The sequence below is a fragment of the Cupressus sempervirens genome, chromosome 8 (genome assembly GCF_028749045.1).
Source record: "Cupressus sempervirens isolate cs-2001-9-10 chromosome 8, ASM2874904v1, whole genome shotgun sequence".
Taxonomy (NCBI): Eukaryota; Viridiplantae; Streptophyta; class Pinopsida; order Cupressales; family Cupressaceae; genus Cupressus; species Cupressus sempervirens.
Genome location: NC_143125.1, coordinates 606,725,440 through 606,745,879, shown reverse-complemented (window position 1 = coordinate 606,745,879; position 20,440 = coordinate 606,725,440). Strand labels below are relative to the sequence as shown.

General features: G+C 40.9%; 1 protein-coding gene across 1 annotated transcript in view; it reads right to left on the bottom strand.

Moving 5' to 3' along the window:
* The window catches only part of PGGT-I (Prenyltransferase family protein), a 166,713-nt gene that overhangs the window by 112,688 nt on the left and 33,585 nt on the right, over positions 1 to 20,440 (bottom strand). The window contains exons 2-4 of the mRNA XM_089798547.1: positions 13,120 to 13,192; positions 12,934 to 12,989; positions 12,467 to 12,606 (exon numbers count right to left, since the gene is read on the bottom strand). Of these exons, the coding sequence (XP_089654673.1) occupies positions 12,467 to 12,606; positions 12,934 to 12,989; positions 13,120 to 13,192 (269 nt within the window). The remainder of the gene's footprint in view (positions 1 to 12,466; positions 12,607 to 12,933; positions 12,990 to 13,119; positions 13,193 to 20,440) is intronic.

Sequence of the window (20,440 nt, the reverse complement as noted above, 5' to 3'; positions counted from 1 at the left end):
GGCAACGTACTAAGGTTGGCATACTAGGAGGTTGAAGATGCACGGAGGGTGTTGCACAAAGATTGGAAAGAGAATACAAACTTATATGCAAATAATATTAGAACACCAAATCCATCAAATAAATGCCAAGCATAAAGAGATATTGAATACAAACAACCTCCAATTAATACTTGCAGACAAAGATGGTGCTCTGATTTGCTAGATACGAGCAAAGTATTACAGGCGATGGAATAGGGTGAGGATTGAATCCCACCGAAACTGGAAAGCCAAGTAGGGAAGATCTTCCACTTTCAAAATGGCAAACAATCCAAAACTCCAACAAGAATTATATACAAAGAAACAATCCAAATCGCATACCTACAACTAATCCAACAGACATATATACCCTATCGGAGGAAAACTCTCAAGGGAGAAACAACGTGCCAACACGACACGACAAACAGCTACACCTACAAAAAATTAAAGATGGGCTCAAGATATACAAAAATCAATCAGGATCGCAAATGAAGTTATTAATTTATTTTATTTAATGACGAGGATATTACATTTAAGTCTTTCAATACTTAACAATTTTTAGTAGGACAGATTCGAGCATTGACTAGGCCAGCTGGCAGGTTACATTTTTTAATATTATCAGTGGGTTAAAATTTGATGACTATCTCAACATTTATTTAGTCTGGAGGTTTAAATAAATTAATGACAAGTTATTAACAAACATAGTTAAATTAAAGATTTAACTTTATGTAATAAAGGACTATAAGGGGCTAGTTATAACATAAAAAGTAATGTGTTTAAATATATGGGACCCTTATATTTAATGCCACACTAGAGAATCAGAAAGGATGATTTTTATTAAAAGAAGTGGGCAAGTAGAGAAGTGTTTAACCTATTAGGGGAGACTACAAAACCACATTTGAGAGTTCAGTTGATCCATGTGTAGTTTGATATTTGCTATAGTTATTTCTTATAGGCAGGACTACTTCCCTTTTGTTTGTGAGAATGAAAAACCCTTACAGGCAACATCCTCGAAATTATTGAGAGATATAATCTGGAGAATTCCTTGGCGGTTTTCATATATCCCCATTGCAAATAGGGACCCCTTCTTTGCTTAGTTGTTTAGGTCATCTTGCTTGTCTTTTAGTTTTAGTGGTAGTTGTTTTGGCTTCTAGATCTTCTCCTTAGGGAATGAGCAAGTCATCGGTCCTTGATTCATGTATAAAACACATAAGGATTGAAAATAGGTGGTAGGTGTTGTCAAACAAGTCATCAAACAAGTTGTCAAGAAATTTGTCAAATTGTCAAAGTATTGATGAGATGTTAAGAAGAAATTGAAAATTGACGTGAATAGGTCATTAAGGTGTAGGAAAATGAGCAAGATAAAGCATTAGGGAATATGAGCCACCACAATTACATTTATTTTGGAAATGTTCAATGAGGTCAAAGTCTATATGGATAAGTTAGGAATAAGGAACAAAAAAAAATCAGTCCTTAGTCAAAAATACAAGAAATTCAAGAAAGTGCAAGTGAAAAGGAGAGAATTTTCAATTTTGTTCATTTCCAGCTCCAACAGCCTATAGTTTTGCTCAATTCCAGGTCAGGATTCTGATCTCCTTGAGAGCCCATTTCTAGCTTGTTTGTGGGAATCTGAATTCCCTTGTGTATTTCTAGCTTAATCATGAATTTCTGTCCTGAGGCTAAATGCATAGAGGAAATCGTAAGATTGAAAGTGTTTTGAGTTAAAAAAAAAAAGAAGTCTTTTATAATGTAGATCACATTTTGGATTACATGATGAGTTTCTAAAGAGGAAAAAGAAAATCACCATGTTTTGAACAAGTGAAATATTGAAGAGAGAATGTGAAAAAATCAGGGTGAATTTTAAATGAAAAAGGAAGAGAATTTCATATGTTTTGCTTATTTCCAGCTCCAAGCTGGAATTCTGGTCTCATCTGAGACGCATTCCCAGCTCCTCTTCAAATTTCCTTCCTTAAGAAAATGAGGGGATTTTGAGATGAAATTTCTAAGACAGGGGAAACTTGATTCAAGGTGATAAAAGGCATTGAAATGACAATTTTCGATTAAAATTTGAGGATGTTTCATAGTCAACTTTTGAGAAATGAAAGCAAGATCAAACTCCAGCAAGAAATTAGGTTATATATGAAAGTTAAAGTGATGAAGATAAATGAAAGTTTGAACCAAATGAAGATCCAATCAAAAAATCGAACAAAAATTGACAGTTTTGAAAAGTTACTATAAAGAATGTCAATGACAACTTATAATGTAAAGTCACTTTTGAGGGGAAAATGATAAATTAAAAGAGAAATAAAATTAAATATTACTTTCTCAAAGGAAAAGCATTATAAAATGAGGAAAAGGTGAAATGGGGATTCATTCCTGACTTGTTATTTTCAAAGAAAGTTTTCCTTGAGAGCTTGAGAGCTGAATTGCAGGTTCAGTAAACCCTGGGACAGAAACCCTAGAGGTTTTGGCTTTTTGAACGAAAACCAAGATCAGCCCACTTGGTGAATTCATACCAGGATACACAGTTACAAATCATTGATCTGCTTTCACGGAGATTTGTTCATCTATCTTCTAGAAATTCAGAGGGTTCGTCATCTTACATATGGAGGCACCCTGGGTATGTGTTACAAGATGGTATTCTGCATTTTCTGATGTGTAACAGAAGCTTCTGTTTGTAAACAACGATACATTTCTAGATCACAAGAATACTCATTGACTAACTTTGATCCTCTGTATTTCATCAAATTAGTTTCCTTGGAAATCTAAATCTAAATTGAAGCATTATCAGAGTCTAGGATATTTCATTGATCAATTGAAGCAAGCAATTTGTCAAAAGGATCCTGAATTGCAATTCTATGATGAGCATTTTAGGCCTGTCGTCACAAAGAGGCGTAGCACAATGAACACCCCCTCTTCATATGCTGTCTTAGCTCTTAATCTGAAATGGTATGCAACTAGACCTGGCTGAATGCTTCTTTTTGAGGATGAAGAGGCAATAGAGGGGCTTACAAAAGCCCTTTGTAAAATGCATAGCATCAAGCAGGAAACCATTCTTTGAAAGCTGTGGCTTCAATTTTTTGATCTTTAGGGTCCTACATTAGCAAACTAGAGGCCAGGACGAATTAGTGCAACGGACTACTGAGAATCAACAGACTCTAGTAGCATGATGGGATGTTGATCATGAAGATTTTAGGTAGATTGATTGGGAGGAGATGCAACTAGGACTGATCGGGCTACATTGGATGGTCAACTTCTACCATAGGGTGATAGTGTCATATAGTTCTAAGTCTTTGGATATTGATAGCCCATGTTTGAGACTTCTGGATAGATATTTGAGACTTTTAGATATTGACAGACCATGGTTTTTGATGTTTGAGACTGCTGTTATAAATTATAATACTTCATTGATATTGATTATGTTGTTACTACTGTTCTCACAATTTAATTACAAATTGAAACAACAGCTCTCACGATTTAATTACAAATTGAAACAACAGCTCTCACAATTTAATTACAAATTGAAAGTGTTGTTATTAGCTCTCTCTCTCTCTCTCTCTCTCTCTCTCTCTCTCTCTCTCTCGCGTGCATGTCTATATATAGATATATGTATAACAGTAGATGGATGCATACATACGTAGATATGGATATATATTGTCAGCCGACTGGATGGTCCCGACGGTGTTTCTATAGCCGACGGAATGACTGTTGTCGGTGTTTTGTATTTTGTAGCCGACGGGTAAATAGTTTGTAGCGGACATAATGTTTGTGGCCAACGGACTCCTTTAGAAGAAGCGCAGCATCCATAGCCTGCCTCCTAGCTAACTGCATCTCGTGCTCAGCCACATCCTTATCTCAAACAGCCGCTTCTGTACCTTGCCTAGCCACGTCTCTCTCCTGCACCACTGCTACCATAGCTGCTAGTAGTGCCGCCCGCTCTGCGGCCCATGCTGCCTACTGGTCGGCCAAGTCAGCGGCTAGCTTCTCTCTAGCCTCTCTCTCAACTGCCAATGATCTCTCTACTGCAACCCTGTCCGCCTCCGCACGCCGACGAGCATAGTAAACATCCTTGTACAATCCCACAATCTCATGTGCCAACTTCATCAGAGGGGTGTCACTGGGTCCCAACTCCAACTCAGTAGCCCAATCTGCCAACATCTCAGCTGTCTCCACCACTGGCCAACCCCTGTCTACGAAACAAGTCTGAAATCGTCAAGGACAGATCCCACGGATATATGCTCTGATCAAATGCCACTCCCTCCGCCGGGTCAGAGCCTAAATTGCCACATCGTGTCCCTTCTTCAACGTAGACTTCATAGTCGTGAGATAATCCCTGCACCTATCCTCATCCAACCCGTAATCCTCCTTGGCGAAGTCCTCCAATGACTATTTCGCATCACTATTCTCCTCATCAATGGGAGTCATGCCCACATCCGATGCCGCCTCCTTTGCTGTCGGCGCAACCACGGCATGTGGCATTCCCTCCTCCTGAAGCTGAGGCTCTGGTACTGCCGGTGATGTTCCTGAACACCTAGGAGACTGAATGGACGGACCCCACTTGGCAGGAGTGAGTCAAAACTGCTGCCTCAAAAACATACTAGCTCTATCCATCACCTCCGGTCGTTCTGACTGTCCGGGCTCCATGTTCTCCTCCTCCTGTACTGACTGCGGTACTGACTAGGCTCACTCGGCCTCTGCTAATAAAGATGACGAAACAGTGACAACTACATCACAATCAATGACATCCAACCAAACCTGAGGCTCAGGCTTCGACGGTGGCAAGTGTGCTCTCTATGAGACTGCGACGGTAACGACATCTGGTTGTGAAACTTGCTCCACTATTACAATTGGAATCACCTCCACTACAACCATCGGCAATATCTCGACGACTGTTCGCGGGACATCTGTCGCTATCTGTGGGAGAACTTCTATCGCTGTCCGTGGGGCCATCTCCGTCATTATCCGTGGGACATCTGCCTCCGCTGGAGTCATGAGGACCGAGGCATGGCACTGGCCAAATGATGGAATGACTGTCGAAAAGGTAGACAAGTGTGCCGAAGTTGACAGCTAAGGAGGGGTAAAGAATGTGGGCCCACTACCCGCTGCCTCACCGCCAACTTCCCCCGAAGTGCTCTCCTCCTTTTCCACGAACTCAGCCCCGTCACTCACCGAAGTGCCCTCTCGTCCGCTATCTGTCTCTCCGGAAGCATCCAGTCCGCAAAATGCTTTCTTGTGGCCTACTGCTGATCCTCCTGTATCCAAGTGTCGCCAATAGAATATGGGAGGCTCCAGAAACAGCGCGATGGCATGGTGCGGCATAAAAAATGTTCGCTGTTGAAGGGTCATAAATTCCTCCATCCTATCAGCCAAGACTAAGGCCCAATCATATACCACTCCCTGCATGATACCATTCATAAACACCACCTGCGGAAATGCTATATCTGAAGCTCGAGTGGCACCTGTCAACCTGCTCTTAATGACGTCCATGATGCACCACCAGTGACCCTCCCGAATAAAGTCCCTACGAAGCCCTCTGCACTTTGTCCCCTGAACCGTTGCCTCCCTCTCCACGGGTGTAAGGTCCCGGCACACTAGATCTATCCAATGCTCCTTCCGTTCCCGTGAGAGTTTATGGTTCTTGATTTCCACTTTCCTCCCTTCGGGCCAGGGATGCCGAACACCCTAGTGAAATCTCTAGGTTTAAAGGACACCGTCATCTGCTACTTCTTGTACAAGAATGTACTTGTTCTGCTCCGGGCGCTATGTCTTTATCATGGTGTGCAATACTGATTCGAACAACCGGATGGAGAAGATGGGAAGCTGGATGGCCCAATGTACTTGTGCCCCCATCAGAATTTGCTTAATCTGGTCTGCCTCCGGAGTCTCCTGCCACCACCTCCGACATTCGCTTCCACTAAGACTCTCGAATTGGACGGTGAGATACATGAGTTCCTCCTTAGTCTTCTGCTTCTTGCTACTAGAACTCGAGGGGCCTACAACTCGAATCCCCAATGCCAAAACCCTTGAATTTTTTTCCATATTTGCCGCCAGCTGACTTTTCCACGGCTTTCATTTACCTGCTAATTCCATGCAATAACCACTATTTTTTTCTTATTATAGGTTTCCTCTGTCCGTTACGAAAGAAAATCTCACCCCGCGGAGAAGCAAAAGGATATGTCGTAACAAGCACCCCTATGTCGCGGAAAAATAAGGCAGCGTATGACAAATGTCGAACAACAATCCTTCCAATAATGCGAACAATACCCAACAAATGAGCTTTGCCTTCGAAATTTCTCCTTCGCGTGTGTTTTACACAATCTTGTGCAATTAAACCCTTCAAAATTTTACGAGCTCAACCCACGGGTGACAACCCGATCACTGGCGCTGACCCTCAAACTTGCTGGACTGCTGTTCTCAACTCATTTCAATAGAATTAGTGGCGAGGGAGGGAAAGCAGTTGAAAGCATAGCGAGAGTAGGAAAGCAAGTTGTGCAAGGATCTGAGAACAACACGAAGATAGAGGAGCTCGGACGCTTTGCCATTCACTAGCATAATATCCAACAGAATGAGAGAGGGCTTCTGTCATTCAACCGAGTGGTGAAAATGGAGCAGCAAGTGGTAGCAGGAACTATGTATCATCTCACTATCGAGGCCCAACAGGATGGAGATTCTTCTCCCAAACTCTACGAGGCCAAAGTCTGGATGAAGCCTTGGGAAACTTCAAGAAGTTGCAGGATTTCAAAGCTTGCCAATTAGCTTCCTCGGTGCTGGAAGAAGTGGCGGTGCTATGGGAGAAAGGAAAATGTTGCAAAGCCAAAACCGCGGCCAAGAAAGGAACTCCGCGGCTTAAGATGCTTCCACGGACAGTCTTTCACATCCGTGCAAACCAAACTTCATTCTCCTCCCGTTCTGCCTGTCATCGAGCACCTCCCAGCATCAGCGAAGACTGGATATGATGAACTTGCGAAATAACTTGCGAATAATAGCCTTCATTTTATTCACGTGCCGGATTCTACATTCCAAACTCCGCAGACAAGACAGACTGCCCGCGGGGCTTTTCATTTACCTGCGGACAGACTGTCCGCGGGGCCTTTGCTTTTTTACACCCACGGACAAACTGCCCGCAGGGCCTTTTTTTACACCTGCAGGCAAATTGTTCGCAGGGACCTTTTTTTTTTTTTTTTTGTTCAATGTTTTTTTTTTTTTCATTTTCCAAAATTTTTTTCAAAAATTAAATTACAAAGGTACCTCCATCCGTCCATCCCCCCGAAAAGAAAATTCGTCTCCTGACGACTAACAAAATATCTGAAACAAATTAACAAACAAAATACATTAACGGACTAATTACAACAAGATAAATCTACTTCTGACACATCACTGCCGAAGAATATGATCTAGCCCCATTTTATACAATAATCCGTTGATCAATTGAAAGGTACGGCTCCTGATTATCAACTTGCGCCTTTCACTTGGTGGCATCTTAGTGGAAAATTGCCCTGTTGATAGGTACTCGCTGATACTCCTGTACCATTCCGGTAGTACCCCAATCTGAAACAGCTGCACATCAGAGAAGTCGTCATTCACACCCTCCCCTGGTTCCCCTGTTTTGATCCACGACAGGTGGTCGGCGCTAACATGTTTCTTTCCCGGTCAAACAATAATCTTGAAAGTAAATTCCTGCAACAGGAGTAGCCATCTACTGATCCTCCCTTGGATGACAGGTTTATTAATCATGTACAACAGGGCCTGGTGGTCAACATAGAACACAAATGGCGTAGCAAGAAAATAATGACGGAATTTTTGCACAACATAGACCATTCCCGACGCTTCTCTTTTAGTCGTGTTGTAGTTCTGCTCAGCCTTTGATAGCAACCAGCTGGCAAAGTATATCGGGTGATCCACTCCGTGGTTACCAGTCTGTGCCAGGGTCGCGCCGATCGCATAGTTGGAGGCATCCACATGAACATGAAACTCTTTATTTCAATCTGGATATGCCAAGATGGGTACCGTAGCCAGTTGTACCTTTAGCCCTTCAAATGCCTCGTCCTGTTCTTTATCCCATCTAAATGATTCTTCCTTGCAGGTTAACTTATCTAACGGTTGGGACACCTTGGCAAAATTTTTAATAAATCTCCTGTAATAACCTATATGCCCGAGAAAAGATTTTACCTTCGTCACATTAGTAGATGGCTGCATTTCAAGAATGACTCTCACCTTGTTGGGATCTGTCTTTAATCCTTCCTTATAGACAATGTGTCCGAGCAGTCTTCCGTGCGGAACCATGAATCTGCACTTCTTGGGATTCAATGCTAGCCGGGCTCTACGACATCTCTCCATACATTCACCAAGTGCTGCCAGGTGTCCGTCCTTCGTGCTAAATATTGACCAATCATCCAGGAAGGCTTTGAAGTTTCCCACGGACATCCTGTCGAAGATATGCAATATAATCCGCTAGAATGTGGCCGGCGCGTTACACAACCCAAATGGCATCCGATTATACGCGTAGACCCCATCTTCGACGACAAACATTGTCTTCAACTTGTCCTCCTCCGCTATAGAAATCTGATTGTATTCGGAGAACTCGTCCATAAAGGAGTAAATTTCATGTCCCGCGACCTCCTCTAGAATGCTGTCCGTGAATGGAATCGGAAAAGGATCCTTGATCGTGACTGCATTGAGGCATCTGAAATCGACACATATCCAAATCTGAAAAGTATCCTTCTTCAATGAGATGACTATCGGCGACACCCATTCGCTGGTCTACACCTTGAAGATAATGCCAGCTTCCAGCATCCGATTGATTTCCTCCGTAACCTGTGCCGCATAGTTCTTGCTCATCCTGTAGGGTCGCTTTCGTACAGGTACAGCTCCCTCCACTAGCGAGATGCGGTGCACACACAATTCCGGTGGTACTCCCTTGAGGTCCTTGTATGTCCATGCAAACACATCCTTGTATTCCAAAAATATCTTGAATGTCGCGGCTTTGAGTACTGGATCCCAGTTATCTCCGACTAGTATGTTCTTTGGCTCTGCCTCGTCCCCCAAATTCATTGTTTGCAGCGTAGCTTCATTATATTTGATTGTCTCCCCTTCACAGAATGCATGGGCGGGTGTAACATCCAACGGTGCCTCTCCCTCCTTTACTTCGATAAACTCCTTCGAATATTCGTTTGCTCTCGAGCCTTCCTCAATCGACAAAACATTGCAGCTGTGAAATAATTCATAGTCCTCCATTTGCCAATGGTAGAGACCGTTGACGGAATCCAAGTCGTCATCCGTTGATCCCCCGTCCAATCAGAGGATGCCCTCCTGATCCGGTTCCATCTGTTGTCTGCCTTCATCCTCCTCTCCCTCAGAATCTGATGACAGGGCCTCTTCCCCTGCCATTTGGGTACGCAGATCAATGACAAATCGGCGACCTTTACTTTCCAGTGATAAGGTGTTCTTCTTCCAGTCGTGTCGGGCTCTTGCTTCAATAAGCCATCCGCAGACCAGGATGGCGTCGTACCCTTTCCTCTTCAATGGAATTACCACGAAATCCATCAGGAAGGGCTGAGTGCCAATTGTTACCGGCTGTGCCATGAGAATACCCAGCGGTTTAATGCCATGTTGATTGGCAGTCAGCAACTGAAATCTCAGGGACCACAATGTCGGCTGTCCAAGTTTCCTCCAGGTTTCTTCCGGCAATACATTTATGCCGGACCCTCCATCAACGATTATGTCCGTGAGAACATGTCCAAGGATCCCCATCTCGACGACTGCGGGGTGCCGTCCGGATGTCAGCGCCAGCAACATTTGATCTTCTCCGCCTACAGCAATCTCCTTTTCCTTCCCTCAACTTGGTTCTCCCGATGACTTTTTCCTTCCCTTGACTTGATTCTTCCGCAATATTTGAAAGAGCAGATCGGAGTTGAGGCATGGTGAGAAGCAAATCATTTACCTTTACTCGCACCTCCGTCTGCAAAATTTGTCGTACTATGTTTTGTTCTGCAGAATTCCTCACTGAAGTGTCGGCGATGTCCGAAGGTGTTGCTGCTTGGAATACTTTTTCAACCTCCGCCTGTGCTTTCGCAAATTTCCTCTTTTCTTCGGTGGGGTCCGGATATTCTTTTGCTTGTTTCCGCGTAATTGCCAGAACTTCCTCCTCATCCGCCCTGACAGTGATCAAGTTCACTCCGGATTTTGGACACTTTGAGTCGTCGTAGTCGCCGGGTTTGCACCATCGGCACAATAGTTGAGGTGTATTCACCGTTGGACACTCCCGCGCAAAATGCCCCCACAAGTTACATGCGTGGCACTGAATAATCGGTCGTCCATTTGGATCATACTGGATCCGGCTTCTGCTCGTATTGTTATTGTTCTGTCCACGCCGATTATTCCTGTATCCTCCGGATGTAGCACCGGCAGTATTCGTGTTTTTGCTACTACCCGACGGGGAAGCCTCTTGTGTGAGAAGCACCTGCGGAGATCCTCTTGTCTTCATGTTAAAGGGGCACTCTTTTGTCAAATGGCCCATGGTCTGACAAATGTCACAAAATTGGTTCTTTGGACACGATCCTTTAGTATGACCATCGGTCTTACACTCTATGCACCACAATTCACTGCCTTTTGGCTCCTTCTGCATGTTTTTAAACTCCTTCATCATGCGAACCATATCCTTCTGTAGGGCACGAACCTTCTTGCTGCTGCCTTCGTCGTCGTTGCTATCATCTCCGGCAGGCTCGTCGTCATCAGAATCAGAGGAGCTAGTTTTCTTCTTCTTTGTCTTCTACTCACTTTCAAGGTCCAGTGCTCTGTTATACACGTCTGCATATGATGGTGGCACAATTTTTATTTTCCTCCACAACTTCGAGCGTAGGCCGTCCATGAACCATCTTTTTTGCAATCCGTCCGTCGACTTGCTTTCCATTTTGTTTATTAAGTCTTTTAATCTCCTGGCGTAGACGCGGACAGTGTCGTGCTTCCCCTGTTTGGTATTGAAAATCTCTGCTATGATTTCATTATCATCCCGCAAGAGTTTAAATTCCGCCAGGAACTCCTTTTTAATGTTATCCCAGCTATTTAGCTTTTGTGGATCCATATCCGAAAACCAATCAATCGCCACACCCCGTAGGGTTGCCGAAAATTGCCTGACCCATTCGTTGGCATCTGTGATTCCATTTGCCCGCCAGATCGTCTCACATGTCTTACAATGTTGGATGAGGTCGGCTGTACCATCGCCCTCAAACTTCGGCAGCTTTTCTTTGGGTCCCGCCATCACAACTGAATTTGGTAGAGAGGCCTTACTGGGTCCTGCAACACTGGCGCTATTTACTCCAACACCGGAGGTCTGCACTCCCACACCGACGGTCTGCATTCCCACACCGGCAGTCTAAACTCCCACACCGGCGCTCTGCGCTCCCACACCGGAGGTCTCGACAGCTGCGAACCTTGGTGAAGAAGGATCTTCTTAAGTTGTTTCCCGCGAAAGTCTATCTCGGACGAAGAGGTCACTCCACGCTCGTGCTCCCTCGGCACTGTGAGCCGTGCGAGTTGATGCTCTTCCATTTGAATTTTCTTCCCTCGACGAACACAAATTCAAGAACTCCTCCCATGCTTCTTCCACCAATTTCACCCGCTGCCGAGTCTCTTCCAACAATTCTTCGGCGCTCCGGTTTCCGTCGGCAATCTTCTGAAATCTCTGTCAGCGTTCGGCTTGCTGTGCCAAAATTAAATTCTCTTGCGCAGTACGGATTCCATCTTTTCCCTTGACCTTATTCCGATCCTTGTTAAGCTGATTTGGCATAAATCTTCATTCCTCCCACCTTCCAGGTTCATATGGCAACGGCGCCAAATGTTTACTGTACAGGTAAAATAAATGAACGCATACAGACAATGGAACAGAATAGCAAAATTATATTTGCATATGCCAGACATACATTATGCTTCATGATATGAATGATTAATGATAGAAGATACAATGATCCCAGACAGGATATAAATACTATCCGCCGAACCTTTCTAAGGAGTTCGTCGGCCACAAACATTATGTCCGCTACAAACTATTTACCCACCGGCTACAAAATACAAAACACCGACGACAGTCATTCCGTCGGCTATAAAAACACCGCCGGGACCATCCAGTCGGCTGACATATATTGTTTTCCTTAATCTCAGAATAGTTTTGTCAAACATAAACAGGTATCTCTCTCTCTCTCTCTCTCTCTCTCTCTCTCTCTCTCTCTCATGTGTGCATGTCTATATATAGATATATGTATAACAGTAGCATGTATGCATATGTACATACATATGGATATATATTGTTTTCCTTAATCTCAGAATAGTTTTGTCAACAGCACATACATAAACAGGTAGCTCATTCTGAAAAAATGTTACATACCTACATCTCAATTTAAAGAAAACCTGAAAAAAATATTAGAGGTTTGATAAATGTGGGTAAGCTGTCTTTTACCTTCCATCAACTTGTTGAAGATTTTTCATTGATTTTAATAGGACTTTTTTATCCAATTGGGCCAGATCATCACCCATAATTCTCAGAATAGATAAAGCAGAGTAGGTGCTTGCCAAGTGACCACCATTATTAAAGTTACCCTGTATAAAAGAATAAGACGACAAAACAAATAATTCCATTAAATGGAAAGGCTGCAAGATAAATTCTGACTAAAGTAATTATTAATGTTTCAGATAACACTCTGGCAAAAACATTGATTTTCTGATCGCTTTATCCCAAAATCTCTCCTTAACAGTGTGGATTGAGGAAGCCTTCAACCTCTAATAATTGCACTGGTTTAATCAAATAATAATTTTTTTAATTAACTAAAAGTTTAACTTACAAATCAATCAATTCATCATCAAGAAATCATGATAGAATAGCACATTTTTGGATTGCAAAAGTAGTTTTGAATTCATAATACGTACTCCATCCATATCCTTTATTATGTGGACCGAAGATCCTTGGAAGCCATAAAAAAATCCTGAGAAAGAGTAATATAGTTAAATCAATATCAACCAAGTATGTCCAGCATTCTGGAAAACAAAATACAACTACGGAAGCTAAATCCAGGCAAAGGCTGTTTTGTCATTCAGATTCGACTGCAAATATACCTTTTTTGTCCTCCTTATCTGAGGGTAGAATTTGCAAGTGATACACCCAATTGGTAACTTGTTTTGCATCAACCTGCACTGCAGAGAAAATAAGTGGTTAAATTCAGATTAATTACTTAAGGTTTATGCTTGCAACAGGCTAGGTTGTAGTAGACTTCTACAACAGCTAAAGATGTGAAAATATACAGAGTGAATTTGCAACTAGAAGTAGAATGGTTCTCCATAAAGAAGCCTATGCTCCAACATCAGTTGAAAACTTGAGCAGGGTCATGTCCCTTTTCTAATTCAGCAAAAAGTTCGTTTGTCAGGCCCTATTACTGCTTTACATGGGCACACTACCTTTAAATTATGCATTTGATTAAGTATTAATTTACTTTTATTTTATTATTGGAATGAAAATAATTTAATTAAGGGCCCAAATATAACTGCTATAAAAGAAAATCCAACGTGCTCATTTTGTATCCAGAACAATTCTCACTTTCTTGAGGTCAATTTTCATTTGAGACTCTCAAGGACAAAAAAACTCTAGAATTGTTGTTTAGAGTGTCGATAAGGACCTAAAACGCTTCTTAGATCCATTAGAATTAACCATTTTAATATCCTTACTCCAAAAGCATCCTGGATAGAGCCTCACTGCCAGTTAGGCATCTATAGCCCCAACGATGTTATCATTGTGGTCCACCACAAACATCGCTCCACCTTTACTATTTTTTTAGTAGCACTTACAGGGGTATTTGCACACCCTAAGTCAAATTGCCTCATTTTTCATTATTTTCTCTTTTGCATTATCTTTTCTTTTTCTTTTTTCTTTTGATACTATTCTTTTCTTTTCAATCTTTTGTTTGGTTTACAAACAATGAAACTTGTAGAGGGTTTGGAAAACAACAATGGCATTGAAGAATGTGCATAATTTTCACTAATCCCAATTGCACTTCAGGAACAAAAATAAAAGCTCAAAGCAATTAAGTGCGAGTAAAATGTTCTAATTGAAGGACTTAGGTATCCCAAACACAACGAATGACTCCATTCCAAATTTAGCACAAATTTATTTTGAAAGATGAGTTATTAGGAACAATTTCCAATTCAAGAGATCCTCCCAAAGAGATATCCAAGAAATAATCGAAACACAACTATTAGGAAAACACTAGAGTGTGTGTTAAGAATACATCACCTTTGTCACAAATGGGATCCCTCTCCAACATAATCCACTAAAGTAAAGACACTTAAACCTGAAATAAACTAAACCTCTAAGCAACTAAACTACTACTATGGAGACCTAAGACAACCTAAACTACACTTAGACATCTAGATCACCTAAACAACTAACCGCTAAGGAAGAAGCCACAAAAGTTTTTGAACCAAAGGACTGAAGGCAAAATGACTACCCAGCTCCCAAAACCACCTAAGCTAAACAACAAAAAGGAGACCTATTCTAACTATGTACAAAATAACTCTGAAAGAAGTCTTAGGTTCATAAGCAATACTTGAAGAGCTACCCATTGATGGGCAATGGGATATCCTCTCTAGTTAATGAATTCAACTTAAAAGCATTTTCTCCCAAAAATATCAGATATCTGATATGTACCCATCCATAGTTTGTCAAATTTATCGTGATCACCTTGCTTCTAGCTTGTCTATCAAACCTTCTCTTCACTACCCCTTGAAGTTTCACAAATTTATCTAGGGATTCATCTTTCTTCTCATCTAGTTGCATTAGTTGGGACAATCTTGCTTGGACCCTATCCTCATTGTCATAAAAATCTTTCAACTTTCAATAACTGCAGAGTTGGGATCCATAGTTGGATCAGGTTGGCTGAGTCTTGTCTGTATACAAGATGATATGGGGAAGCTCCTAAGGAACTCTTATTCCTTATTCTATCTGCCCAAAGAACAAACTTCAGTTGTGTGTGCCAATCGCTTGGGTTGTTATCTAAAAGCTTCTTTATGAAAATCAGTAGGTTCTTATTGGTTGATTTTGCTAAGCCATTTCCCTAGGGATAGTAATTAGATGAAACTTTTAAAGTAACCCCAAGATCATATGTGCAATTAGAAAGTCTGAAGAAACCATTATCACAAACCAAAGCATAAGGACATCTAAACCTCATAATAATTTTCTCTTCGAGGAACTTAATAACAACTTCAAAAGTAAAATTCTTCATGGCTTGGGCTTCTGTCCACCTAGTACAGTAATCAATGGTGGGCATAATGTACTTGAGTTGCATGCTAAGGAAGGTGGATTAATTTTGTCAATGAAATCAAGTCCCCACTTTACAAATAGTCTCACCTCAATCATAGGTCAGAGTGGCATCGCAAGATTCTACCAATGAAATCAAATTCTCATGTGTATCCTTAAACAAAGTTGGTCAATAATACCCCGATCTCAATTACTTATGTACAGTGACCAAACTTGCTCCATGACCAGTCCCAGATTTGTCATGAAAATGCTCCAAAATCACTTCACTTCATCCTTCCCAACATATTTTAGATAGATGCCTTCATGATTCTGCTTCTACAAAACTTACCCCTGCAGCATGTATCTCTTACTCTTCCCTTTCAGTGCCTTCTTATGTACTGGATTTAAATGGGAAGGACACTTATGATTCAACAGATAATTGATGATGATGTAATGTCCCTAATTTGGCAGGTTCTTGTAGCTAGGATTGGTCAGTTCATCATCGTGACCCTTGTGAGTTGACACTGAGTTTTGCGGGTCTCTAATGTAGATTTGCTATTTATAGTAAGTCTATCTTTTGATGGTTGCTATTTATGGCAGTACAGAGGTGGTGTAGTCGGTTGGTTATCTGCATAGGATTGTGTGTTTTATTGATGGAGTACATATTTAATGAATTATTAATGAGGCTTCATTATTATGAAACCACTATATTATTTCATGTTATAAAGTGGAATTGTGAAGACGAAGCCTCTTAAGTGAGAAGTGTGAAGAAGCTGAATTGCACAATTGTGATTATAAATATGACTCCAATTGTGAGAATTGGGCATCCATCCAAATTACTACCTATTGCTTTGTCATTATCTGAGGGTTTTGAGATTGAGTTTGTGCATCAATCCACTGCTTTAAGTATAGTGGGATTGATTTGTTTTACAATTTGAATACCGGCTCCTTCTCTACTGTGTCAACTGTGGCTGAGAGGAGTTTGTTTGCTAAAGAATTGGACTGGGAATTTTCACAAATTAACCGCCTGTTGTACATGCTCTATAGCACGATTGTTCTTTGCATTCTGGGTAATCATTTCAGCCTACAAGTCTGAAGAATATTTCAACCCTGATTGAGCTATATTGGCAGCCATCTGTTCAACAATTGACCTGCAAATTGGGTCGTTTGCATTCTTGTCGTGGCCTCTGTTTGGACAGCATTTTTCCTACCATCAGTGCTGCATACTGAGCGCTCAACAGTCCACATGGAGTTCTGTTTGTGATGCCTTGGCATGCATTTGCCCTTGCTGTAATTACACAGGCTGGACGTGAGAAATACAATCTAGCGTGACTTTTTCTATTGGTTGTGAATGCATTTATAGGCCTGTGTCTTCATTGATGGGAGTTATTGAGACTTATGACACACATCAGATGCTTTTGAATTTATAAAATCTGCTGTATTAAGCAATAAATGCAAGCCAATTTAATTATAGTTCATTTCAGTATTTGGTCATTTTAGTTGTGGATCATTTTCTTGCATTTGATATTTATATATCTATTCAAAAATATATATATTTCCAAAAAACCAAAAAAAAGAAGAAAAAACACAAAAATTCAAAAAACCATCCTTGCTCTTCATCAGCATAGCCAGTAGGGCCAGCTGGGGCTCTTTACAAATGATGTCCTTGTACCATTCATCTGGGCATACCTCCTCTAGCTCATAAACCTGGTCCATCATATGCAATGGGCCATTTTAGTTGTGGATCATTTTCTTGCATTTGATATTTATATATCTATTCAAAAAATTCAAAAATATATATATATATATATATATATATATATATATATATTTCCAAAAAACCCAAAAAAAAAGAAGAAAAAATACAAAAAATAGAAAAAACATCCATGCTCTTCATCAGCTTATAGCCAGTAGGGCCAGCTGGGGCTCTTTACAGATGATGTCCTTGTACCATTCATCTAGGCATACCTCCTCTAGCTCATAAACCTGGTCCACCATATGCAATGGGCCATTTTAGTTGTGGATCATTTTCTTGCATTTGATATTTATATATCTATTCAAAAAATTCAAAAAAAAATCCATGCTCTTCATCACCTTAGCCGGTAGGGCTAGTTGGGGCTCTTTACAGATGATGTCATTGTACATCCATCTGGGCATACCTCCTCTAGCTCATAAACCTATTGGACTAAACCTAGTCCATCATATGCAATCTTTTGTTCTAGCTTCTGTCTTCTGACCAACTTCATCGGTTGGATATCAATGTCATATTCCTAGATAGTAGCAACCCACTTTCCTCTTCTCTCGCCTAATCCATACCAATAGTTGCTTGCTGATTCTAAGGTTGCCTTCCATGGTCAATTGGATGTTTATGAGCTTTTCTTTAATTATTACTTGCACATATATATGCATCAATGGATGGTGTGAATGGAATGGTGATAGTTGTGTTGGGACTCAAATTTGCCTTCCCGTTTTGAGTACCATTTCAAGCTTTTGAGCTTTTGAGCCCTTATAAGCGCATTTTATGTATGGGTACCCCATTGTCCTTTTGAGGCCTAAGAGGTGTTTTATGTTTCCAACACCTTGCATTCAACATATTCATGCGTTCCATAAAGATAAATTGTCATTCCAAGTCATTCCATGAAGTTTAGTTTTGAGCAATGTTCAAATCTGCATTTTTGCCTAAGTGTCAAATAGTGACAAGTAACCTAGTTTGCATTTGAATATCTTGCACCCAGTAATATTTCATGACTCACCGCTTTGGGAGTGTTTAGTATGCATATCAGAGAACCTATGTTCAAAATTCGAGTTTTTTCGACATGTTTTGAATAGGTTTTGAATCCCTCAAATTTGGTTGTTTACTATTGTCATGCTGAGGTAAATTGTTCAGAATTCTGGGAGGCCTTGTTTGACCAATCGTAACTTTGACCCTGTTGACCAAAATGAGAAATTTCCTTTTGCATTGCATTCTAGAGGTCAGAGACTTGTTATGTTTCAAATTTGAACCTATGACGAATCCGTTTGATCAATTTTTGAACGCAATTCCAAATGCAATTTATGAAGTTTTACTGGTGTCGAGAAATGCATATTGATCGGTACCCCTGTTCGGGATGTCATAACTCTAAATCAGTGATAGGTGAGATTGAATGGATTGTACCACTGTGTTCTACTCTGAAAATTCTTTAAGTGTGCTAGTTTTCAAGTCGACGAATCCATCTGCATGCTTTCCCAAGTCCTTTCCATTTGTGAAAGGTGTTCTTAGTTCTGCAAATCCAAGTACCCCACTTTGAACATTCATCAAATGTGCCCTGTAATTTGTCATGAGCCCAAATCACAGAATTATATTCTCCTCATGACAATGAACTAATGCCCTAGTTTTCAAGCCCGCAAGTGTCAATTTGACCTATTGCCGAAGCCAAAACCGAATGCATTTTTTTGTTTTCTAACACATTTGCTTGCAGATAGTTTTATGAAGGCAACTTTGACGGTCAATATCTTTTGACTCGGGTGTCGTCATAACACAAGATCTAACAAGGTGAGAGAATGGGGAACAAAGAATTAACTTGTTAGTTTTCAGAGCTCAACTATCTGTTTCAGTCAGTTTGAGGACCTCTTGGTATGAAAATCACAGTTTGTGAAAATAGGGTAAACAAGTTGTAAATGATGATCCAATGCTCGAATTTAATTCCAGTCAGTGCCAATGTTCATTAAATAAATCTAACAGTTTAGATGTTTCAATTCGAAAAAAAAATTAGCCGAAACCACTCTGGGGCCCGACTAATTTTGTCAACTTGATAGAGTACTATGGGGTTTCAAGATGCTTAAAGAGTTTGTGTTTTAAATCTTTTAAAGGGTTTTCAATGTGTGCATTACACCATTTGAAAGGGCGACATTGAGCAGTCACAACATAATAAAAAACGGGGGGAATAAGGTTGATGGATAAAGAAGCATAATCAATGTTGATATAGAGGTTCATTAGATGTCTATGTGGACTAATTATAGTTTATGAATAGAGCATGGCCTTCCTGCAGTTCATATTGTAGTTTTTCTCAAATTGGTGAAAAGTGAAATGTTGAATAAATTGGCTAGCACCTCTGGTCACACCTTTCATTCTCCCCACTCGTATTGGCAGACATGAATCTGTGATGTAGAAGCCCACTAAAGACATGGGAGTTGTTAACATATATGAAGGACATAGAGGTGGATGTATGCCATCGCATTAACGACATTGCTGCTCCACAAATTTTAACCACATGATTATTTTATAAGCAGCAACAATGGGAGTTTCAAAACTGTGTACAAGCATCCATTAAACTGTGACAGAGAGGGAAATACCACTTGGAAATGGGAGGCGATGCCACCATGAACAAATGTGGGAGCATTGCGCTTGTGGAAAACATCTTAGAAGATTGATGATTTCTTTTTACACTAATATAAAATCTGATGTTTGAGCCGTTAAGAGAGTGAGGCGCTACCAATCTCACTCCTATACCTGAAGTTATGAGCCCTGATTATTGTGGCTTCTTCCCAATCTCTTACACTGAGATGCAGAGGTCCGAGTTGACCGTTTCAGATGAGTACGATATATCTATGGACAGCAGAAGAGCTCACACAGTACCCTTAATCAAGTTATGAGAAGTGTTTGAAGTGGCAGGAAAGGATTTCTTCTGCTCTGTAACTTTTGCAATCGTAAGGCAAGGCTTTTTGTTTTTCTCCTTGTTGCTTCTCTACGATGATATCCTCTGATGGCATGCTACTATTGTTCTACTTGAGTCGGTGTGGATTTGCAGCGGATAGAGCACGTAAATGGGAGGGTGGTGCCAATTGGAGTACTAGGGCAGATGAAAGGATAAAAGTGTGTGTTTTCAAGGCTACCATACATGACATAGCATGCCCTCCCCCACCCCTTTCTTTGGATGGACTAGGGTTGTACGCATGAAGAGGACTATTAAGGAGATTTTTATGTGACAGAGCTCAACATGCAAGAGTTTTTTTTTGAAGCTAATTTCAAACAAAAACGAGAGGTCGACAGAAACAAAAAATGATTGACAGTTTTTGAAAAAAGGGGAGGCAACAACGATTGGTGCAATTTTTATCCCTTACTGATAACTTTGAATTGGTTGTTGTTTCAATTAAGAACTCAGTAATTGT